Source organism: Sturnira hondurensis, unplaced genomic scaffold (genome assembly GCF_014824575.4).
Source record: "Sturnira hondurensis isolate 20B ecotype Veracruz unplaced genomic scaffold, ASM1482457v3 Scaffold0004068, whole genome shotgun sequence".
NCBI lineage: Eukaryota > Metazoa > Chordata > Mammalia > Chiroptera > Phyllostomidae > Sturnira > Sturnira hondurensis.
The window spans coordinates 4,591,779-4,613,580 of NW_028076699.1; the positions used below are offsets into that span (position 1 = coordinate 4,591,779).

The window sequence follows — 21,802 nt, forward strand, 5'->3', positions numbered from 1 at the left end:
GGTCCCCAGCTCCTTGGCCCTAAGGTAGTTGTAAGGAAGGCACTGCTTAATGAGGATTTCTAGGTCCAAAGCTGGGGAATTATGGGAGGACAGGGGTCATGGAGAAGGGAGCATTGGGTACAGGCTGTTTTGTTCTTGTTTTGTTTTAAATTCCAATAATTGTTTTCAGTTATGTAGTGTTTTTAGACATGCAACTACTTCTGATCACAGTAGTTTGTGCCAGGGAGGCATGGCTGACTGGGAAAGTGAGACTCAGGCATGTGGCCTGCCCAACGTCACCGTCCCAGGGCACAAGGAGAGTCTGGACCCAGGTGTCCTGGGTCCTGCTCCTGGAGTGCCAGTGCAGACCTGGGTCTGCTTGTCCACAGGAAGAAGGGTCTCTGGCGAAAAGGAGGGAATGAATGAGGAGAAAGAATCTTTAGCCATCTTCCCTCAGAAGTGGCCAGTGTTTCCATTCAGATCCCAGCTGTGATTGTTCAGCAGTGGCTACTTAAAACACGGTTGAGAATGATTCTGAAGCTTGACCCAGGCCTAACAGACACTGGCTGGCCAGGTCTACCATGAACGGGGGTACATCATAAATGGTGGTTCATGTCCCACACATTTTCTATCACCGACCTAGTCCAGACTTCTCATCCACATACGTAGAATGAAGACCCAGGGGCAGGTGGGACGGTGGTTTGTGACACTCATTGGCCACCTCTGATGTGATGGCACAGGGCTTGGCTCTAGCCCAGAACTGAGTTAACTGTGATCTGCCCATATGATGTACCCACACGAGCACCTAGCCCACCAGAGAGACTAACAGGTAGGCCCATGCCCAACCTGTAGCAGGAAGTGAGAGACCTGCCTGCCCAGACAGGAGATAGGGATGGCTTTCTGGTAGCAGCACAGCCCCGGCTGGGATGGTGTCCAGAGTGAGGCAGTGCCCAGTGGGGAGTCGAAGCTGGAGCAGTTGCTGTTGATGGATCCTGTTGGCGCGTGTGGGCTCTTGGTCTGGTGGGCAGCGGGGAGCGCTGGAGTGCCCTAGTCTGGAGAGTGCCTTGGCCGGGTCTGCATTCCAGAACAGTTGCTCTGCAACAGCTCTGTTGGCTGTGTGGGGGCGAGGATCTGGGCACCGAGCGCAGTGGCAGACACTGGCACTGCAGAGGCCCAGCGAGGGCATTGGGCTAAAGACCTGTGCCTCCTCTGGAGAGACAGCCCTGGGGTACCCAGCTCCCTTTGCCCAAAGCTCAGCCTGTCCTGCTGTAAACACGTGTTCTCTCACAATGGGTAGGGGGAGGTAGGGGCTGATGTGTCCCCCAGTCCAGTGAGCCCCTGTTCCCACCAGCTAAGCCCATCTACTTTAGAAAGATGTTGAGGTCTCCCTCCAGAGGGCCCTCCCATCAGTTACAGGGGGAGAGGAAAGGGAGCAGGTGATGTGTATCGTGCAGGAGCCAGAGGAATGGTCCAGAAAACAAAAGGGAGAGAGAAGCACACGTGATCTTGGACCTTTCCTACTGAGAGTATAGGGAGCGCTTCTCTCCTCACCTCCTGTAGACGTAGCCAGGGTTTCTGTAGGAGAGAAGCAGCTGTGGGAGGGTCCGAGGACGTGCTGGACAGTCAGTTCTGCCATGCAGGAGCCTCTGTGAGCCTACAGCCCTTAGGTCTCAGATCCTTGAGAGAAATGAAGACGAAGACCGATTTGCGTCTTTATAGGGAAGACAAATCTACCACTCGGCAGTTCACAATGAAGTAGTAAGCTCCTTGGCACTGATTGCAACCAAGCAAAGACTAGATGCCTAGCAGAGAACCTTGGGGACTGTGAGCCTTGGAGTGGGTGCTGTGTTTCCAGGGAGGGTCAAAGCCTAGTGAGGGCATGCCAGTGCAGCCACGTGGCCAGTTCTGAGAGCTGGGCCCAGGACTGTCCATTTCCTGCCTTCCTCTCCAGCGGGAAGCAGGCAGCAGTAGGCAAGTGAGCCGACATTCCTTCTGCCAGAAAGCCGCTGCAACAGGAAAGGCTTCTCTGTGCTGACCAGGGCAAGTCTGGGACTAAGGAGGCTTGGGGAGAATTAAACTGCCTTGTTTTCAAAGCCTGCTCCTAGGGAGGCTTTGGTGGTTGGGGGTTTGGATTCCCGTTTTTGATAGGTGGTGAGTCTGAGGCTGGAATCTAAACCATATGAGACCTGGCCAGGCTGGTCGATTATCCCTTAGCCCATGGGCCAGGTGTGGTCTCTGAGGGCACAGTGACCTTCTAGTTACCCAGACCTGGTGAGCGCTGCAGACTAAGGGAGCGGATGTGGACCTCACCATCTGGTGGAGGAGGCAGTCAGTGATGACATGGAGGGGTCAGGGTTGTGGGGGCTGGCGAAAGGAGCAGCCAGGCTGGCCTGGGGACTGTCTGGGAAGGCTGCCTCCAGGAGTTGGCATTGGAGCTGAGGCCTGAGCTGGAGGCAGTTGGGGGTAGAGCAGGCAGGATGCCAGGATGGGATGTGAAAAGGCAGTTTGGGATGGCAGGCGGCCTGGGTGGCTGGGCGCAGTGGCGGCCATGGGCGGTGGGGGCGGATTCAGGTGAGCCATGAGTTACACGCACAAAAGACTTGAGCCTAAAGACAGAGGAGAACTGTGGAAGGGTCCTAAGAAGGGGGTGAGATGATCCTAGGAAGACCATCAGTGGCTGGAGGGGCTGGGGTCTTAGCAGGCTGGCCAATGTGCAGGTGTAGGGTCCAGGCTGTGGTGCCCTCAGGAGGAGGCCAGCCGCTGGGCGTAGTGGCCTGTACTTCCCTGCCAGAGGCTGGTAGGCCCTCACTGGATGTGGAAGCTGGGGAGGAAGCAGAGCCTAGAGGAGGCCCGGGGTTCTGGCCGGCATTGGACCAGGCTGGCTGGGTCTTTGAGGTCGGAGGCTGTGGTGCTGAGAGTCTGCGCCCGAGCTGCCTTCTACCTGTCAGGCCCCCCATGTGGTCCTGTGGCTGTCCAGCCTTGCCCTCTCTGGCAGCCCCAGCCAGAGCTCTCAGGCCCAAAAGTGGAGCTGTCTGAACCCTCCTTAAAGTTGTTGGTGGAACACTATGCAGATTAGAAAAGGCACCCCCAGCCTTGGCCAGGTAGCTCAGTTGGTTAGAGCATTCTCCCAATACACCAAGGTTTCGTTCAGGGCACATGCAAGAAGCAACCAATGAATACATAAGTGAGTGGAACAACAAATCTCTTTCTCTCTCTCTCTCTCTCTCTCTCTCAAAAATAAAAAATCTCCTCTGATTTCCACTGACCCTGTACCATGGGCCAGAGAGCTAATATCATTCCCACTGTGTAGATGAGAGGAAACTGAGGCTCAGATTGGCCAGAGTCACTCAGGGGAGATGGGACGACACTGTGATCTAGAGATTCTTGATGAACCCCTTCTGTTGGGGAGCAGACCCCCGCCCCCACTGGGCCCCATGCTTTGACCACAGGCCCTTGTCCTCTGCCTCTCTGGGCAGAGGGGTCTGACAGATGCATCGGCCTGTGTGTGTGAGAGGGGACAGAGGTGTGCTGTGTCGGGGGTGGGGTGGGGGGGCGGGGAGCGAAGGAGCCCCTCCTTGCAGCCGCTCCTCGCAGCCCCTAGACCCACTGTCTGGCTCCAGACTGACAGAAGGCAGCGTCAGCCCTGCTGAGAAGGATTAGAGAGGAGGCAGGATGCCCCAACTGCTGTCCCCAGCCCCCTCCCCTGTTCCAGGCTGACTTGGCTCCTGAACTGGCAGCGCCCTCCTCTGGTTACTGTGCTGAAACCACTGGCAGGCTGTAAGACCCCTGCCCTAGGAGTTGGGCGTCCTGGTTTGAGGCAACCTGTGCTGCCAAACTGCTGTGTGTCCTTGGAAAGCCGAATTCCCCTCTCTGGGCCTTGGTTTGCTCGTATGTCCAGTGAGGCTTACTCAAGAAAAGTTGCCAAACTGCTGGTCACTCTGAAGCACTGTGGTCTGGGCTGGTCCAGTCACACACACCCTTACCCACGTCCCCCTGCGCCCCCCTCCCCCTGCGCCCCCCTCCCCCGCCACTGGACCTCCCCCAACAAGCCCTGGTCTGCGTGGAAAGGCCAGGAGAAGAGGGAGGAAAGGCCTTTTTTTTCTTGCCAGTGCCACCTCCACAAAGGGCAGACTGTGCTCCCACCCTGCCCGGCAGCCAGCCTGGTGCCTAGTGTCTGCCCGAGAGGCAGATGACCAGCACCGGGCTCCTAGCAACAGTGGACAAAAGGTTACTCCTGACGCGCCAGGCTGCCTCTGGCCCCCTCATCCTCTCTTCTAAAAGGGCGGGGGGGGGGCGGCCTTGACTGGTGTATGTGCCTCTGTGCACGTGTGTGGGCCTGTTTGTGTCTGCACACACAAGACCCCCTCCAAGATAAAAAAACCCCGTGAACTCCACATATCACTCCGTAACTCTCACTGATGAAATGGAAAGTTGAACATAAATCAATGTCCGCCGCCCTGTTAGCTATGCATCAGCAGTCAGTGCCTGGGAGATTTTCTTGGTAACAAAGCACCCAGCCACTTCACGGGCCTCGGCTGCCCCCTAACGCAGAGCCGGCCCCATGCTAAGGAGCCCAGCGGGGGCTACAGCCACCTCCTGGTTGCCTGCCTCTGCCTCCCTGCTCCCAAATCCCCCCCGCACCCCACCCCTAAGTCTTTACTCTCCATTGGGTGAAAGGAAGGGAGCATCTTCAGAAGGACCCTTGAACCTAGGAGGCCTGGGCTGTGTTCTTGCCCTGCTCCCTGTGTCCCCGGAGACCCCAACAGCCTCAGCCCCTCTCTGGGCCTCTCCTCCTGAGCTGTAAGCTGACTCCCAGATCTCCGACTTTTATGGATCTGATACTCGAGGATTGGTGCTAGCAGCTGCCTTCACCTCGTTTCTTAGGAGCTTGGGCTAGTTTACCCTTTTCCCCTTTGGGCCTGGTTTTTACTTTTGGTTTCTGTTAGAACTGAGTTTCCTCCTGTGCCTGGGAGCTCTTCCACCGGTTGCTGGCCTGCCCCTGCACTGGGGCTGTGTCTGACCCCCCACAGGGTCCTCCTGCTACCTGTGGTGGGGGGTGGGGGCTGTGTTTTTGGTTTGTCCATAGTTATCTAAGGAGGCTACTGTCCTCTGCTTCTGCCGTCCCTACCTTTCTTTGCAAATTGTCCTGAGGCTTTTCTCCTTAAAAAAAAAAAAAAGGTCAAATTCCTCAGCCCTTGTATCAAAAGAGGGTTTGAGGAAGAAAATTCCAGAGGAATCCTGTAATAACATGCCTTGGCATTATGCAGATCAAGGTAGACCCCTGAATAAGATCACACCACCCCAAAAGGAAACTGCCCTTCGAGGAGTCTGGGTGGGGCGCAGGGCCAGGGGCTGGACTCGGGGTCGGGTCAGGGAGTGCAGCACTCCTGTGTGTGGCCGAGCGCTCACTGTGAGGCTGCGTTCCAGGAGCTGGGGGTACAGCAGGAAATCCACAGTGTGGGTGCCAGGCTCATGCCCTGTGCCACCTAAATTGACTCCTTAGCTGACCTTTCCTGACAGGTTGCCTCTTCCAAAGGAAGCCCCTGGGCCCACGTCCATCGGTGGCTCTGTGAACTTGTGTCCCAGAAAGTCCTGTCTCTCACTGAGTCCAAAATGGTGGGATAAGACTTGGTAAGAGCATACATGTCAGGGGCCACAGCCTCCATGAAGTGCAGGCGCCATGCTCGGTGCTGGGACCCCCCAAGGGGCCCCTCTACCTGGGGGACACATCAGTTCTGCGTGCAGTGCAGCGATGGGGCAGGAGGGTACCCCGCTGGGGCAGAGGCCTCCTAGGGAGATGACCTCTGAAGAGAGGTGCTGTAACATGCAGTGGCTGTGACTGGGGCCCTTGGAGCAGGACAGCCCCCTGCCACTTCCTGACGGTGTGTTCTGGGCACCTTACCCGACCTCTCCGGGTACTGGTTTCCTCAGCTGTTCGGAGAAGCAGGTAGTTGCTCAGTGAATCGCAACATCTCCTCCTCGGAGCAGCTCTGACGAGGACTGCCCGACTGTGCGTGTGAGTGCAGACAGTGCCCAGCAGTGGTTTGCTGCTGCCGCCGAAAGACGGCCCGCTGGCTGCAGGGTCCGTGTTATGTTGGTCAGTGGTCAGCGGCCAGCCCTTCACGCTCCTGTGGGCCTGTTGGCAGCCCATCTGCCTCTGTGGCCCGTTCCTCTCCTGCCCTCTCTCTGAAGTCTCTCACTCCTTCCTTGTGGCCCTGGGGGCCGCTGTGGGTTCCCTCTGTGGGTGGCAGCGATGTGTGGGAAAAGGGTCTATTCTCAAGATTCACAGGCTTTTTAGTGCTTACTCCTCCGATTTGACTGACATTGGCACCTACTAAGTACAGGCTCTACTTAGCTCTTTAACATGTGACCTCACTTAACGACCTTGATTCCTTGGTCTACCCAGCGGGAGCCGGTGCCGGCAGGGAAGCTGGATGTGTATCCAGACGCCTGGGATTCTGGTCCTACCAGAAGCAGGCTTGTTAACGTGAGCCTGATAGAAACCCTCTCACCCACACAGGGACCTGGGTCTTGGCCTGTCTTCCTGAGTCCTGTCAGTAGTGAGTGTCAACTGAGTGTCACTTACATGAGTTTCAGTTTCCCCACCTGAAATGGGAGCAGCTCCTTCTGCTTCACCAGCTAGGTGGGGATGAAAGGCCCATTGGAAATCTGCACCAGGCCTCCTCCGCGGGGGCTGGTGGGTGGGCTGTAGCCTGGGCTAACCACAGGTCAGTGGGATAGAGAGTGCCCCTCCATCAGGTGCTCTTCCTGTCAGTGGTGTCCCCTCATTAAAAAAAAGCAAAGTGCAGTTCTTGGTAAGACAGAGGTCTTTGTGGTCTAGTGCCTGCCACCCTCGCCCAGTTGCTGCTGCCTGGGACCAGGGCCAGAGCTGTTGCCTTCAAACCTGGCCTCTACCCCTCCAGCATGTCTCTCTGCGTGGCCTCTTCTCTGGGCTGCAGAATCATCCCTTTTCCTTCTTGAAGGCTCTTCAGTCTTGAGTGAGTTTTATTTAAGAAGACTTCAGCAAAGCCTTCCCCCATCCATCTCCAAGGGTCTAAATAGATGGGTCCCAGTTGTGGATCTGATTACGTGCCCCTCTCTCGGAGTAACCGTGGTGGCTGATCTCGAGAAGGTTGCTGTGGAGTTGTAGCAGGGGCCTCAGAGTTTGGAGACCTGCAGTCTGTTCTGGGCCAGTGGCTTCACCAGCTGGGACGCGGTCTTTCCAGCTCTAAAATGCAACAGCATTAGCAGGAGTGGACACGGGAGGTGCAGCGGTAAGCAGAAGAAACCCGGCCCCCTTTTATGAGGCATCAAGGGCTTTGGGGGTGAGAGAAAGAAGGGACCACTTGAAAGGCCAGGCACCCCCCCCCCCCCCAGAGTTTTCTGAAGACACCCAGCATCAGGAGGGCCCTTCAGGGCCTCCCGGTGAGGGCCATTCTTCCAGCCTGCTACTGGCCCAGGTTAGGATGGGTGACGTGTGTTGGTGGGCATTGGGTTAGCTCCCTGGGAATGGAGTAATAGCGAGGCATAGTCAAAGAAAGAGGGGGTTCTGTGAGGCAGGGAGGACCACAAGGTACAGCTTGGTGTATCAGTATCCTTGCCTGGACGAGGGCCAGTGCTCCAGCTAAGTCCCGTGGCTCTCTGTGCAGAGGTGGGCAGCCCATTTTACAGGAGAGGTGAGTGAATTTGGGAGGCTCCAGGCCGCTCCTGGCCCAGGGGTCTGGGGCTTTTCCAACATCTCCCACCACACAGCTGCCCCTCGTGTTTCCTCTGAGGCTTTATCACCCTGGGCCCAGGTAGCAGGACAGGCCTCCTAAACCGGTTTTCCCCCAGAGTCCTGGGATTCCTTGCCCCCTCCTGTTGCTTCCCTTTTACCTGAGGAAGGAAGATGAGATCTTGGACCATTTCCCAAGTTTCTCCAGGAGGAGGCAGCCTGAGAAACTGCCTAGTTATTCGGGCAGCTGCAAAACTAAAGGGGAGAGAGCCTTGGTGGACACTAGGGCCGAATTCTGGCCCCTGCATTTGTGGCTGCCAGAGTCCTGCACCCCCCTTGCTAGTGGAATTTCATGAATTTTTAGTTGTTGGAATTGTCTGTTGGGACACCAGGGGGTAGCTTAGGAAGGCGGTGTGTGCGCCTGTGTCTGGAGAGAGTAAAGTGGAGCAGGAATCCTCTGGGTGGACGAGGCGGCGCCTTTTTAGTATGCGCCTCATCATCTCTGTGCTGTCGTGATTCACGGCAGAGGCTGGTGCTGGTGAGAGGTGCTGTGGGGGCTGGTGGGCAGGAGCAGAGCACGTCTGTGCAGCACTGTCTATTTCCGCCGTAAAAGACCCATCTTTGGGGGGCGGGGCAGAGGATTTGATTCTCTTGGCAAGGTAGCTGTCCTCCCTACTGGTGAGTCCTGGGTTTGTCTGTACACCCCCCACTCACCTGCAGAGCGATCTCGACTGCCACGAGAGGATGGGGGGAAGAGGTGCGCTGTTTGGATCTGCATCCTGGCTAGAAACCTACACCGTTGGGACTCGGTATTGGAAACCTTCACCTGGTCGTTTGATTCAGCTCCTTTACTAACATTAAGGAGGGCTGGCTGCTCAGGCCGGGGGTGCGGCTTAGTGGGGGAACAGGAGGGACAGAAGGGGACACTCACAGGCAAGCTCTAACAAGTTTCCTCACTCAATTGGTAGCCAGCAAGAGATGGGAATTAGCACCCCAGACAGCTATGAATTCAGTATTTTCCAGTGGCCATAAGTCTTGATTTCTAATTTGAGAGAGGGCAGATAAACCTTTTTGAAAAGAAACGGTGGATGCGTGACTCCCAAGTCAGTATAGATCTGGTCGCCATTCCTTTGTACAAGCCACCCAAGGTTACCGCCCCTGCTCCATGGCCTGCCAGGGCCAGCCCCAGGGTCACCGTCTTGTGGGCAAGGCCCCCCAGCACCACACCCCTCTGCCCACCCCTGCCTCTGTCAGAGGAGGCCCCTTTACCCTGCCCCCGGTGGCCATCCTGTAATTGCTGCCTTCTCACTCCCTAGCACACCTGGTACCTGCCTCTGTGGGAGCGCTGCTGCGGCTGTAGTTACGCCTTGGGCTCTCCAGCCAGCCTGGGACTCTGGGGAAGGGCCAGAGCACTGCTAATTTGTGTGTCTTTAGCATTCATGCACACTCGGCCCAGGGCTCTGGTAGCTGGATGTACAGCCAGATGGACATGAGTTTTGTCCATGTGTTCTGGGTATGAATGCTTTTCCTGTGTCCCTGAGAAGACTGACCAGTTGTGTGGACACAGGCACATACAGAGAAATCTCCCAGGAAGACCTGAAGAATTTAGCAGTTGGAGGCAAAATCACCTCTCCTATCTCCATCCCAACCACAGCCATTCAAGGTAGAGTCCCTGTGCTGAGATGGCCCAAGCGAATTCCTCTGTGATTTCACGACACAGGAGAAGGTCAGAGAGTGGGCACCTGCTGAGAGATCTCAGGGCTGGAGTCAAGCCCCCAGAATGCTTTGTGTGGACAGGCGAGGAAGAGCTCGCTCCCTCCGCATTGTGGAAAGAAGGAAACTGGGGGACGGTCAGTGAGGACATGCTCGGGGACTGGCCAGCTGGGCGTGAGTGCCAGTTTTTGTGCTGCTGATGATACAGGGTTGTTTTGTTGAAGACTGGTGGCCAGGAAAACTTGGGCTCAGAGATGGGCCAACAGGGCATGGCGGTGGCAAAACCAGACTCCGGTTTGCTGACCCTGGTACAGCCCTCATTCTGCTTGCCCTCAGTGGAATAAATCTTGGCTTCGATAAATAGTACCATGATGTCACTGGATTTCAGTCTTTGGTAAATGGGGTTAATTTTTGCTTTATTTATCTTAGTAGATGTGAAGTTAAGAATCAGAAAGCATAGATGAACTGTTCTGGTTTTTTCCCTTGAGAATTTAAAAAGATCCTCATTTTTTTTTCCTCTTTAGTATTGAAAATCATTACCTAGTTCAAGTGTTGGCAAACTTTTCCTGTGAAGGGCCAGATAGTAAATATTTTGGGATTTGTCTGCCATCTGGTCTCTGTTGCAGCTACTATTCAACTCTGCCATCATGTCCTGAAACCAGCGGTGGATGAGTGAGTGTGGCTGTGTTCCAATAAAACTTTATTTACAACCCTTGCTCAATGGCTCAGTTGGTTGCAGCGTTGTCCCGTACACCAAAAGATTGTGGGCTCAATCCCTGGTTGGCATGTGTCCAGGAGGTAACCAGTGGATGTCTGTGTCTCTCTCTCTCTCTCTCTCTTCCTTCCCCACCCTTCCTCTCTCTCTAAAATCAATGAACATATCCTTGGGTGAGAATTTAAAAATCAAAACACTATTTACAAAAAGAGGTGGAAGGCCAGATTTGGCCCAGAGCCATAGCTCAGTACCTCTTAACTCTCGTTCAGCGTGTGGCGGTGTTCAGCGTGTGGCGGTGCTCGTGGGCCCTCGTGCTGCACCTGGCCCTGCCTCCACCCTGGATTTGCAGTGCCGTGCAGGGAGCCGGGCCTGGACCTAGGGTTAGCGAGTCCACGTCTCGGGGGCTCAGTCTTCCCTCCCGTGCACAGGGCTGGGGGAAGAGGCGCGGTGTGTGGGAGAGCTCTGTGTTAGGCCTTGGCCGCCGCCCGTCCTTTCGTTGCCATGTTTCCTCCCTTTGTTTTAAAAACCATGGCCTGTTGATTCTGTGTCTTTGTCTTCTGTGGGACAAGCGTGTCTCATAACTGCTTGAGCCAAATGTTTGTTGAGCACCTCGTGGGGACCTGTCCCAAGTGTGCAGGACTCTGGCTCGCCCTAGCTGGCTGCCTAGCACTGTGCTGCCTCAGACAGGCACGAGGGAAGAGAGCTCAGCCAGGGCCTTTGCTCAGATGGAAAACGGTGAGCCTTTTGCTGATCTTTTCTCCGAGTGATCCTCAGTGCCCGTGAGGATTCCTGATGTTACAAGAGAGGAGACATTTTGAACTGTCCTGTGCCTTCTAATTGGTGACTCCTCTACTGCCACCACCTGCCAGACTTCTCCCTGGCAAAACCCATTTTGCTTGTCCAGTGTCTGTAGAGGGTTATGATCATTGTGGGCTTGTCTCCTGGCAGGAAGGGGCCCGCTGACTGGGAGCTCCCTGGAGGTTGCCGCCCAGTTGGCAGTGGCCCGGCCCAGCCCTTTGAGGACCTGCTAGGTGTGTGTCCAGCTTGCATTGGGTAGGCATAAAGATGACTCAGAATCCCTCGGCCCTCAGCTTCAACTCTGGCCTCCCCGCCACCCCCACCCCTCACACAGAAACCTTGTCCCCTGAGGGAACAAATAGAAGCAGAATAGGAAGACAACTGTCCGAGCCACTGCTGGGACGTTCCCGTAGTTGGAATGAGAAAATAACTTTTCCTTGGATGAGCTGCATGTTAAAGGGATGGAGAAGTGAAAGCTCCCCCTCCCTTCGCCCCACCCAGGTGGTCCACTTCCCACTCCAGGGAGGCTGTGAGTGGCGCAGACAGAGGTGACGGATTCGGGATGTCAGCAGCACACAGGCACACCTTGGACCTCTCCCCAGAATGGGTTTATAGCATTTTCTATCACCATTCATGTCCAAGGAACAAGTTGAATTGTCTGTTGTATGCCTTTTACCATGTATCTGATCAATGGAATTTTATATTCATTAAAGTGACACACCCAACAGACGGATTACAGAGGCCACCAGTAATGCAAGTCATCCATCTCCCGCTGCCAGTTAAAACCCACCCCATCAGCCTTGGCAGACCAGTGGCTGGTGTCCCCAGGAGTTGGGAGGGCCAGGGGTGTGTGCAGTGTTGTCTCAGAGCAACCTGAAACCTTGAGTGCCCTTTCCCCAAAGACCTTCTGCAGAGATAAAAGGCAAATTCGGCCTAAATGGTAGTGAAGCTGCCTTCTGTTTGGGCATTGTTGGGCAGTGTGCAGAGTCCTCCCCCAGCTTTCCTGCGGAGAAAGTATCTGCCAGACTCCTTGGCGGTCTGACAGGTGAGGAGCCCGAGGCCCAGGGTGATAAGACAGGGCTCCCACTCCAGTGCTTTGGCTTTTAAGGCCCATGCTCTCACCCCTGGCTGTTGCCTGGCCTCGTCCTGCTCTCTTCCAGGCTCATCTCTGAAAGCCTGGAACTAAGCTCTGTTTCTCTGAAGTTATGAGATTTCTAGGCAGGGGAAAGCAGCTCTGGGGAGTGGGGGGTGGCATTTGGTGAAGGAGCCATGAGTGTTGGAAATAGTAAACTTAGCACATAGCTTTTACTACTTCTTCCAAAAAATTTGTCAGTGCTTTTTTTTTATTTTAAAGGAGCTGTTCTTCCTCACCACCCCCCCTTGGCTACCTTATAACTTTTTCTGGTTCCTTGAATGCGAAGGTGTCACATGTACCCACACAGGGGCTGTTGACCATGGCTGTGGGTGTCTGCCTGTTGGCTGAGTATCGTTGCCCTGTTCAGGCCCTGCCCTGACGTCCATGTGGGGTGCAAGGCCTTGTCGCTGTCCTTGAGGACCCTGCAAGGTACCCGCAGATAAGGCAGATTGTCCGAAGTGGACGCCTCGCGTTCAGAGAGCACCCGAATGAGTAGCCGGGCAGGCTCCACCGAGGAGGACGAAGAGGCTTTCAGTGGGCTGAAGAGGGTGCTCCTGGGAGGGCAAGTCCAGCTTCCGCTCTCCGTGGAAAATGGGCAGCGAGTGACTACTGGAGCGTGAGGCATGAGGCACCCTGGAAGACTGGGGAACCCTTCTGTATGCCTGCCACTGTCAGCCGGACTACTGCCCCGCAATATTTGTAGAACGTCCCCCATTTCCTATGAGGAAACCAGACTCACAGAATGTCCTGGAGGAGCTGGGGTTGGAAGCCAGGTCTGTGCAGCTGTGAAGCGCCCCCCCCCCCCCATGCCCCTTAGCACTGCAAGCCCATCTCTTGAAGACGGCTTTGGGTGAAACGCAGGGACTTAACCAGGCCGTGACCGGGAGGCACAGGTGGGTCCTGCTGACTGACGGTGCTGAAATGCTTTTCCAGAGACCTCAGACCTGCTGTGCGGCGGGAGTGCTGGCTCCTCACCGCGTCGGTGTGTTCGGCAAAGGCTCGTCCATGTTGCTGTGTGTCCAGGCTGCAGGGTTTTAGCGGAATGGCCCAGTGTGCGCCTCAGGCCCACCCATCACAGAGCCACGCCAGAAGCTGTTAGATGTAACACACTACCCAGTGCCGAAATTACAGGAAAAAGAATAAAAAGGAAGTGCGGGAATAATGTATCTCCGGTGGGAGATCCTGGGAACGTCTGAGACAGAATGGCAAGTCCATTAACAGGGTCTGGGGCAGAGTGAAGGCCCAGTGAATGGGCACACTTTCTGCATCCTTTTTCTAGGCTCACTAGAGAGATTTCCAGAGTTGGGTTCTCCTGCTCCCACCACTCCACCCGCTTGCTCCAGGGAGGGTGACTTACAGTGGAAAGAGTTCTGACTTCTGGGTTCTCATCCCAGCTTCTTAATGGCCTCCATTCTGTGGCCACTCCGTGCCTCAGTTTACTTGTCACTTTCTCTTGAGCTTGTTTGCCCCTGTATCTTCATCCTCCCCAAGTGGTCTGAGAGCTTTCAGAGCCGAGACTCTTCTCATGCAGCTCGACCTCCCCCCTCCCCCCACCGCAGCATGGGCTGGCCATGGTTTGTGTGTGAGTGAGTGAGAGCCCTTCGGCCTCTGGTAGTCGTTCTTCTCTGCTCCTTGCATTCGGTACTGCTCACGGGCTTGTGGCACGGTGACCAGCTGAGATCCCAGGGGCTCTGGAACCACACTTTGCAGCCTGACTATATCATTTAGTAGCCATGAAGCCCTGGGCAAGTGGCTTCACTTTCTAAGCTTCAGTCCCTGGTCTGTAGAAGGGAGCAATGGGGAGCCCTTTCTGTGAAGGGTGGAGGATCACCTAAGCTAATGCAGGTCAGGGCCACGTTCGCCTTGTAGGGTGTGTGGCTCCATCATTACTACTCCAGTTGTCCCCATTTCACCAATGAGACAGCACAGGTCCATCCAGTCAGTGGCTGAGTCATGATTTGAACCCAGGCCTTCCCACACCCTGATTCTTTATCTGAAAATGAATGGGGAGTGGTGCCACGAAGAGAGTCCCGGGCTGAAGTTAGGAGTTGCGGCTCTGCCGCCAGCTGCTCTCAGTGGCCTTGGACATCACCCCACTGCACTGGGCCTCTTTTCTCTCCCGCGAGGGAAGGACATTGGGTGGCAGGATATTTCAGGGCCACCCAAGGAACGGGACTGCCAGACAGGTGGTTCTCCCTGAGCTGCTAGTAAGAAGCCATCCCCCCACCCTGGTCTGTGCTGACAATCTCTGCCCTTCTGATGCATGCCTGTGCCCGCTCCCCTGTGGCGTGCTGGGGGTTGTGATGGGATTTCCTCTCTGGATGACCAGCTGGTCTGGGCCAGGGCTCCCTTGCCTTCAGTATTCTGAACCCCACCTCCAGGTCAGAGGGGAGACTTATGAGCTACTGCTTCCTTCTCAGACTTACTAGCCCACTCCCCACTGCCCCCCACAGGCTGGGGAGGGCCTCACTGATCAGTCGTGCTCACTACTCATCAAGCCTTCGTCTTGAGGCGTCTGCACTGAGGCAGACTTGGGTCCTGTCCACTCATTCAGGGACCAGAGGCCGACAGGAAGCCTCAGAGGGAGGAGACACAGAGCCAGCCTCCTGAGCCTCAGAGGGTCCAGGCAACAGCTGAGCCGTCAGGTTCGAGTGTTGACCCTTCGTACGGACTGCCATCTGTTGGGGCCCTGTGGTGGGCACTTTGTTCATGTTTCCTAGTCAGTCATGGAGTCAGCCACTGCTGACCTCTCCTGGCCGGCAGGGCACCCGGGGTGAGGGTCCTGGGCGAGGCCGTGCTGCTCCCCTCTGGATGCATTGAGCACTGCGGGTGGGCGGTGCAGGATTGGGGGGGAGGAGGTGCTCCTTTCTTGCCAGGAGCTGAGGAACCGGCAGAGGCCTTCTTGCCCCCTCTTGGCAACTGGACCTCACCCTTGAACCCCCCTCGTCTGTTCTTTTTATTTTTCCTTTTTTAGGGGTTGGCTTCAAATTATCTTATTTTGTTTACATTGCACCCAAGTTTTATGGTACAAAAGACTTGCAGGTGCAAATATGTCCCGCCTTCATTAACTTCCCCTTCCTTTTTAATTTATGTGATTTCAATTTTCCTTCCCTGTACTGTTAATTAGGGGACCCTCTAATCAGTGCCATTATCACAGTGGTATTCATGTTTAGGAAAGCCGCTAAACAAATGCTTGCAAAATTGCTAAATGGCTAATTAATGTCTGTTAATTAAGAAAATTGCTCATGGTAACAAACCATGCCGTTGCTGGCAGCCGCTAGAAAGACACACACTTGTTGAAATTAGTAGCATGGCAGGTAGGGGAACATCTGCTCTGCGGAGCTTTCCGGAAGTGAGAGCCTCTGGCTTGGGGACAAACTCCAAGCTTGTCCTTTATGGCACCCCAGGGCTCCTGAGTGGCCCCCTGTCTTTCTCTCTCACCTCTTCTCTGGATCTTCACGCCCACCAGCGCAGCTCACCCCTGCGTCCCCTCCTCGGGTCTGGGCTATACTTTCTGAGTGGGTAGGAGGCCAGGCAGCCTGGCTCCGAAGGAGGAGGCTGTGCGAGAAAGGCCCTGCTGTATCTCCCAAAGATTCTTTCTCTCTTTGTCTTTTTTAATGGAACCGTACCCGTTCCCTTATGTGTTTTGAATTTTTCTCAAAGGCACCTCTGTGGGTACCAGCGGTCGTGGGGTGGGGGAGAGTGGATTCGGGAAGGGCTCCTGTGCACCAGCACCAGCGTCCAGCTCTGAGTGCCCCAGGGTGGAAGGAAGGTTGGCTGTGCCCTGCAGTGGGAAATACATTTGACATTGTCACCCAGTACATACACATGCAAATGTGTACTTATAAGTGAAATAGAGGTTAGTGAAAAATAACTTACTATAAAACACACAAAGCTCTCTGATATTTTCTATCATATTTTTAAAATTCTATTCCAGGTTAAAAAGCAGTGGTTGTAACCCACTAAATTGATTTCACCACCCACTAATAGGTTGCAGCCCCCAGTTTGACCAACCCCACGGTTTAAGAGAATTCGTCTATTTCTTCTGTGGGAATTTTAGGTCAGCATTGCCCAGGCCTTTAGGGGTCATCTTGGAGCTGTGGATGGCCCATCGCTGACTGGAATGGAAGGCCCAGCCTCTGCACCCACCCACCCAGTGCAGCAGTCCGGGCTGCAGGGGCTTGGGTGGACCTTGGCTCCGCCATTTGCCAGCTGTGTGCCTGTGGCCAAGGCCCTTTGTCCCTCGAGACCCAGTTTCCTCATCAGTAAAAATAGGAATGAGAAACCCCACCTCATGGGGCCATTTTCGAGTGAAGGTGAATTAGTGCACCGTACTGAGTGGGTGCCTTGTAACTGTCTCTTCCTCTCGTTTGCCCATTTGTTCAATCTCTGGCACCATCCTGCTCCTCCTGTCTGTTCTCATTCAGCCATCAGTAGACCGGTTTGTAGGTACCTGCGACCTGTGTCCTTCCCCCCAGACTGAGAGTTCCTTGAGGCCAGGCCTCTTACATGCCATGCAGAGTGGGTCCGCTTCTGTGCGTACTGTGTTCTCCGAGCCCATGTCAGCCGACGTATTTAACATGGCAAACTCCGCTCCAACCACATGAGTTGATGCCTAGGCCCCTGCTCCTGCATGCTTTGACAGAGGAGCTGGATCTGAGTTTCCATACCTATAAATCCTCACGAAGGTGTACATCAGCTTCTCTCCCTCCCGCTCGCCATCTTCCAATGAGCCGGTGACCCAGGCAGCAGCTCGCACCTCCCTGCCAACCAGAGCCCGCACGCCCGCCGCCCACCCTCCGTTTTGGTTTAATTTTTGTTCTTTTAAGCTTCTCCTGCGCTTCTCCATGTGCTGTGATCTATAACCTGCCTCTACTGTCTGGCCTCACAGGGTCCTCCGGGGTCACAGCCCTCGCCGCACGCACAGCCTCCACCCCACAATCCCAGCAGCATGATGGGACCCCACAGTCAGGTAACGCACTTGGCTCGCCCGCCCGCCGGGGGGCACGGGGCACCAGGAGGGCAGAGCCAGCAGAGGAAAAACAAAAATCAAAACATGCTCTCGCCATTGCTTTCGAGTCTTGATTGACAAAAGGAAGTGTTTTTGAAAAAACATACATATTATTTTCTAAAGAGAGTCTTCACTCCTTGGACATCACACCCAGCTTGGATATGAAACCAAAAGAAAAGAAAAACATTTCTGTGACCTTGTCAGCGGCCTTTGCGTTTTTGTTTTTTCCTCTCTCACTTTTGGTTTGGTTTTTTTGAGTTTGGTTAACCATTTGTGTGTGACCGAAGCTGCATCCCTAGCCTTTTCTTCGTGCACTCTCGCTGCTGAGAAAGCTTTCCTGCCCATTCCCTGCATTACGTTAGGGAGCCCGCTGCCCCTCACCATTTCCATTACGTGTCCCCCTCCAGTCCTCGCTCCCCTTCCCCACCCCTTTGTCAGTGGTTTCTGTGTGCGCGCGCGTGTCCAGCTCTGTCTGCACATCCCGAACATTTATGTGCCGGTCCCTTTTGTGGTCCTTTGATTTGCCCTTCCTAAGAGCAGAGGTTTTCCTCCTTAGCCCCACGCTGATGTCGCTGCTCTTCCGCATCCTGTGCAAAGTTCCAACTGCCGCCCCGTCACCCAGAGTCCACCTCCCTAGACAGATGCAGACGCACAGTCGGAGCTTCGTGTGTTACGGCCTCTGTTGTTTCCTCGGCCCAAAGGGACTTTTGCCCAGAGGGGAGAGGCCACCAGAAGAAAGGGAGTTTGAAAGATCATCAGTAACAAAACTAGACTTTGTGGAGTGGAGTGCATTTGTGTTTGTCACTGTGCGGGAGCGCAGGCTGTCATTGAACTAATTCCCTGTAATTGCAGCCTTTTATGTCACCGCGATACGCAGGCGGCCCCAGGCCCCCGATCAGAATGGGAAACCAGGTACTGTACCTTTTCATGTTCTCTCTCCCCTCATTCGACCACCCTCAACCCTAGTTGGACTTTGACTCCTATCAGAAATGTGGGGAGCCCTAGTTGGTATGGCTCAGTGGATTGAGTACTGGCTTGCAAACTGAAAGGTCGCTGGTTCGATTCCCAGGCAAGGCACACGCCTGGGTTGTGGGCCAGATCCCTGGTTGCGGGTGTGCGAGAGGCAACCGATCGATGTTTCTCTCCCTCCCTTCCTCTCTCTCTAAAAATAAATAAACACAATCTTTTTTTAAAGAAAAGTGGGGAAAGGATTCGGAGGTAGAGGGACAGGTTTTAAGAAGGTAGCTTCATAAGCAGGTCCCTGTGTCCACTCCCTGAGTGTTCTGCAGCCCCCTGCCAGCATTTTACCTGCCCCTCCTGGGCGGCTTAGAACCTTAGTTCTGGGGCTTGGAGGGCGGCGGCTGCTGCTGCCAGGGTGGGAATGTAGGGTTTCAGCTATTCTAGAGAAGGTGGTAATACCCCTGCCCCTCCCTTCAGCCCTTCTTGGATAAGGGTCTTCCTCTTTAATGAAGTTAATTGACAATGTGCATTTTTTCCTGGAAGCTTTTGAGAATTGCCAAGGCTGGTAAATAGAACCCTGCTATTAAGGGGAGAAATGGCCCGTAGTAGTGCTCAGATCAGGGGACTGCGGGCAGCAGAGCAGGACATTTGGGAGTTTTTCAGCGACGTCTGCCTGCTCCCCAGACCCAACTCAAAACAAGAAAGGATTTGTTCGTGTAATTAGAAGAGTGGTCTGCTTGTGGGGAGGGCTTTCGGCCTGGGGTTCTGCGCCTTATGTTGGCCCATGAGGGTTGGCAGTTCCAGGTGGCCTGGAGAATCGGCACCCTGCCGCCCCCCCCCCGCCCCGCCCCAGCCCGGCCAGTGCAGCCCGTCCAGAGGCCGGAGGGGAGGAGGTGGGGTACTGATGAATATCATCTTTTGAGGATAGACAGCCTTACATCTTAAACTTTGGGGAAGGAAGTGTCTATTTATGCCAAAGTATTTTTTGGCATGATTCTTTGAGGGATCTTGCAAAAAGCCCTTAAAAAATCTGACAGCAACACCAGTGCATCCAGCCCTGTTGCCCCTGGAGCTGGGGATTCAGTCACTAATGAGACTGTGTTCTCTGAGTTTGGCTCCTTCCGTTCTCGAGGCCCTGCAGGAACGGCCCCAAGGGAGATGAAGCAGGCACCACAGAGAGGTGCCCGTGGCCGGGAGCCTCTGGTGTTGAAGTCCAGTTGCCTCTCAGGTTGCCCCTTTTTTTCCCCTTCAACCGTCCTTTGTTTCCTCTTTTCTCTGACACGAAAGGGGCGAATTTGGACAAGAGGAATTAGAGACTTGGCTTTTTTTTTTTAGCAAGGAGGGCCCCATGGATACATCACAGATGAGGAAACAGAGGGTCAGAGTGTAGGAGTGACTTCCCAAACTCTCCCAGGGAGCTGGGCTCGAATCCTCCTCCGGCTCCTGGGCCAGGGCTGTTTGCACCACACCTGTTCGTTCAGCTCTCGTACTTGCGAGAGTGTCTTTGATTTGACCCAGCCACCAAGTGGGTCTGTCTCCTTTCTGCCATCGCACGCGTGGGCCCCAGCAGCAGCTCGCCCTCTTGCCCAGCCAGGGCGCTCCTTGGCCTGGACGGGCCTCTGCCCCAGGGAGAGAACAGATGCTTCCTTGTCACAGTTGTGGCCCTTCCTCCTGCCGCCGAGGGACACTAGAGGAAGCGGTGTGTTTCTATGTGTCAGCGAACCGTGCGCATGTGCTGAGAGAGCAAACGGAGGAGAAATCCTTACCTGGACCCCGTGTTACAGACCAGTCTCCCAGCCTCCTGCTCCCCCTTCAGAAAGTGACACCGGTTTTCTAGGTTCCTCCTCTGGGGGCGGGAAGCGCCCTTTTCACAGGTGTCACCCCCCGGGTGCCTCGTTTGGAGCTGCCAGTCAAACCAGAGCCTCCAGCCACCCAGTTAGCCCAGCCCTCCCCCGGGGCCTGTGGAGGAAACAGAGGCAGCAGGACTGGTTCAGGCTCACATGGCCTTGGCCTCCCAGTTTAGGGCAATGAGAAGGGCGCTCAGGGGAATAAAGGACCTATGGGCCATTGACTTGCCAGGAAGTCTTGCAAGGCCAGCCTCTAACCTGCCTCCTTGACGGAGGTTGGGCACTGTGTGTAGAATGCCGCTCTTTCAAGCGAGGGTGGCCGGGTAGGTGGTGACCAGTGGGGTTCAGCTGGACTTGGGAGAGGAGGATCATCACAGCCCAGCGGAGCCCCGCCGGCCTGGCAGCTGCCTCGAGTAGGCAGCCTGAATGAGCCCTCAGACGCCTCTGGGCTGTGTCCGTTCCTGGGCAGATGCTTATGCACCTGCCCGTGCTGCTGTAGGAGGGGCACTGCTTGCTTCCAGGAGCCGGTGGGACAGCCTCAGAGCATCTCCCTAGCAGGTCCTGAGGTATGTGCACAGCACATGCTTGAGTCTCATATACGAGCTGTTGCTTTTTTTCTTATGTCTGAGGGCCTGAGCCTTCTCAGTGCAGTGCCTTTTTTCCCTGGTACAGCAGGCCCAGACTGCCCTGTCCCGTCCCAGGGTCACTCCAGTAAGGGGAGTGATCCCCAGGCCCCTCTTCCCGAGTCCTGGCACACAGCAGGCTTACTGGAGCCTGAGGAGGAACTTTCTGTGAGAACTGGTGGTTGGCACTGGGCTACTTGGAAAGGGGGCAATTGCCCAACCCCCACAGCTGCTCCATCCACCTGAACATCCTGGGGTCCTCCAAACTAAACCACACAGGCTCAAGAAGTATCCCAAACCCCAAGGGCAGACAGACCAGCCAAGCGATTCAGAGAGGAAGCAGGGCTGGGAGAAAGCAAGAGGTCAGGACAGCTAAAACCCAGTGGCTGGAGAGACATTCTCTACCCCGCAGCCAGATACGAAACAGTCGGTGTCAGCGGCCACTTCGTGAATGTCAAGTACTCTCGAGACTCCTGTGGCGCTCCCACAAGCTTCCCCACTCTTCCCCACCCCAGACACCAAACACATTGATTCAGAAGCTAAACAGTGTAGACTTACCCTTCACTTCCCATCACCTTGTCCCCAAACTGGTTTGCAGTTCCCCATCAGCCCAAAGGCAGAGGAGCTCCCCCCTCTGCCATCCCCTCAGCAGTGAGCCGGTCGGGGTGTGAGGGTCCCTGTCAGAGGGGCCGCCTCAGAAGGGATGGGAGAGGGTGACCTGCTTTACCAAAGGCTTTCCCGCTCAGAGGCAAGGGCTCATGTTTAGTCCTAAGGCACAGGGTTTCAGAGTAAACTTTCCCCACAGCTCTGCCTCTCTCTCTTCTCTTCTCCACTGGCAGCTGAAATAACTTCAGTCCCACGTAAATCACTTTAATAGGTTTGCACAGCGGGTGTGCCAAGTGCTCACTCAGGAAACCCATGGCACCCTGTCTTCACCTTCTTAGTAGTAATCACACCAGCATCTGCCGCCTGCATCAGGCTTCTGGGAGCAGGTTCTCATTCCGCACCCTGCTTGCCCCTCTCCTGGCGGCCTGCTCTTTACCCTGGGGGTGGGAAGGTGGCATTTCATGTGAGGGGCCAGGAGTCCCGAGTGTGTATCCCAGCTTTACCGGGAGGTTCCTGGGGGCTGTGGGTTGGGGCCTCATTTTCCCCTGTCTCCGTATCAAAGCCACTTCCTGCCCTGTTCCCCTTTAAAAAGGACCTCCCTCTGTTTCCGGCTTTTAGCTAGTGGGTCTCTGGATCCCCACATTTTGGAGGTGGGGATAAAATGAGTTACATCTCCATGAAGCAAAGGGAAGACAGGGTTG

General features: G+C 55.1%; 1 protein-coding gene across 4 annotated transcripts in view; it reads left to right on the forward strand.

Moving 5' to 3' along the window:
• SSBP3 (single stranded DNA binding protein 3) overlaps positions 1 to 21,802 on the forward strand; it is a 153,730-nt gene that overhangs the window by 115,379 nt on the left and 16,549 nt on the right. For 2 of the 4 annotated variants that reach the window (XM_037043187.1, XM_037043189.1), the window contains 2 exons: positions 16,946 to 17,026; positions 17,918 to 17,977. The exons of 1 other annotated variant lie outside the window; for it this stretch is intronic. In XM_037043187.1, the coding sequence (XP_036899082.1) occupies positions 16,946 to 17,026; positions 17,918 to 17,977 (141 nt within the window). The remainder of the gene's footprint in view (positions 1 to 16,945; positions 17,027 to 17,917; positions 17,978 to 21,802) is intronic. One more of the 4 variants, XM_037043188.1, reaches the window with a different exon arrangement.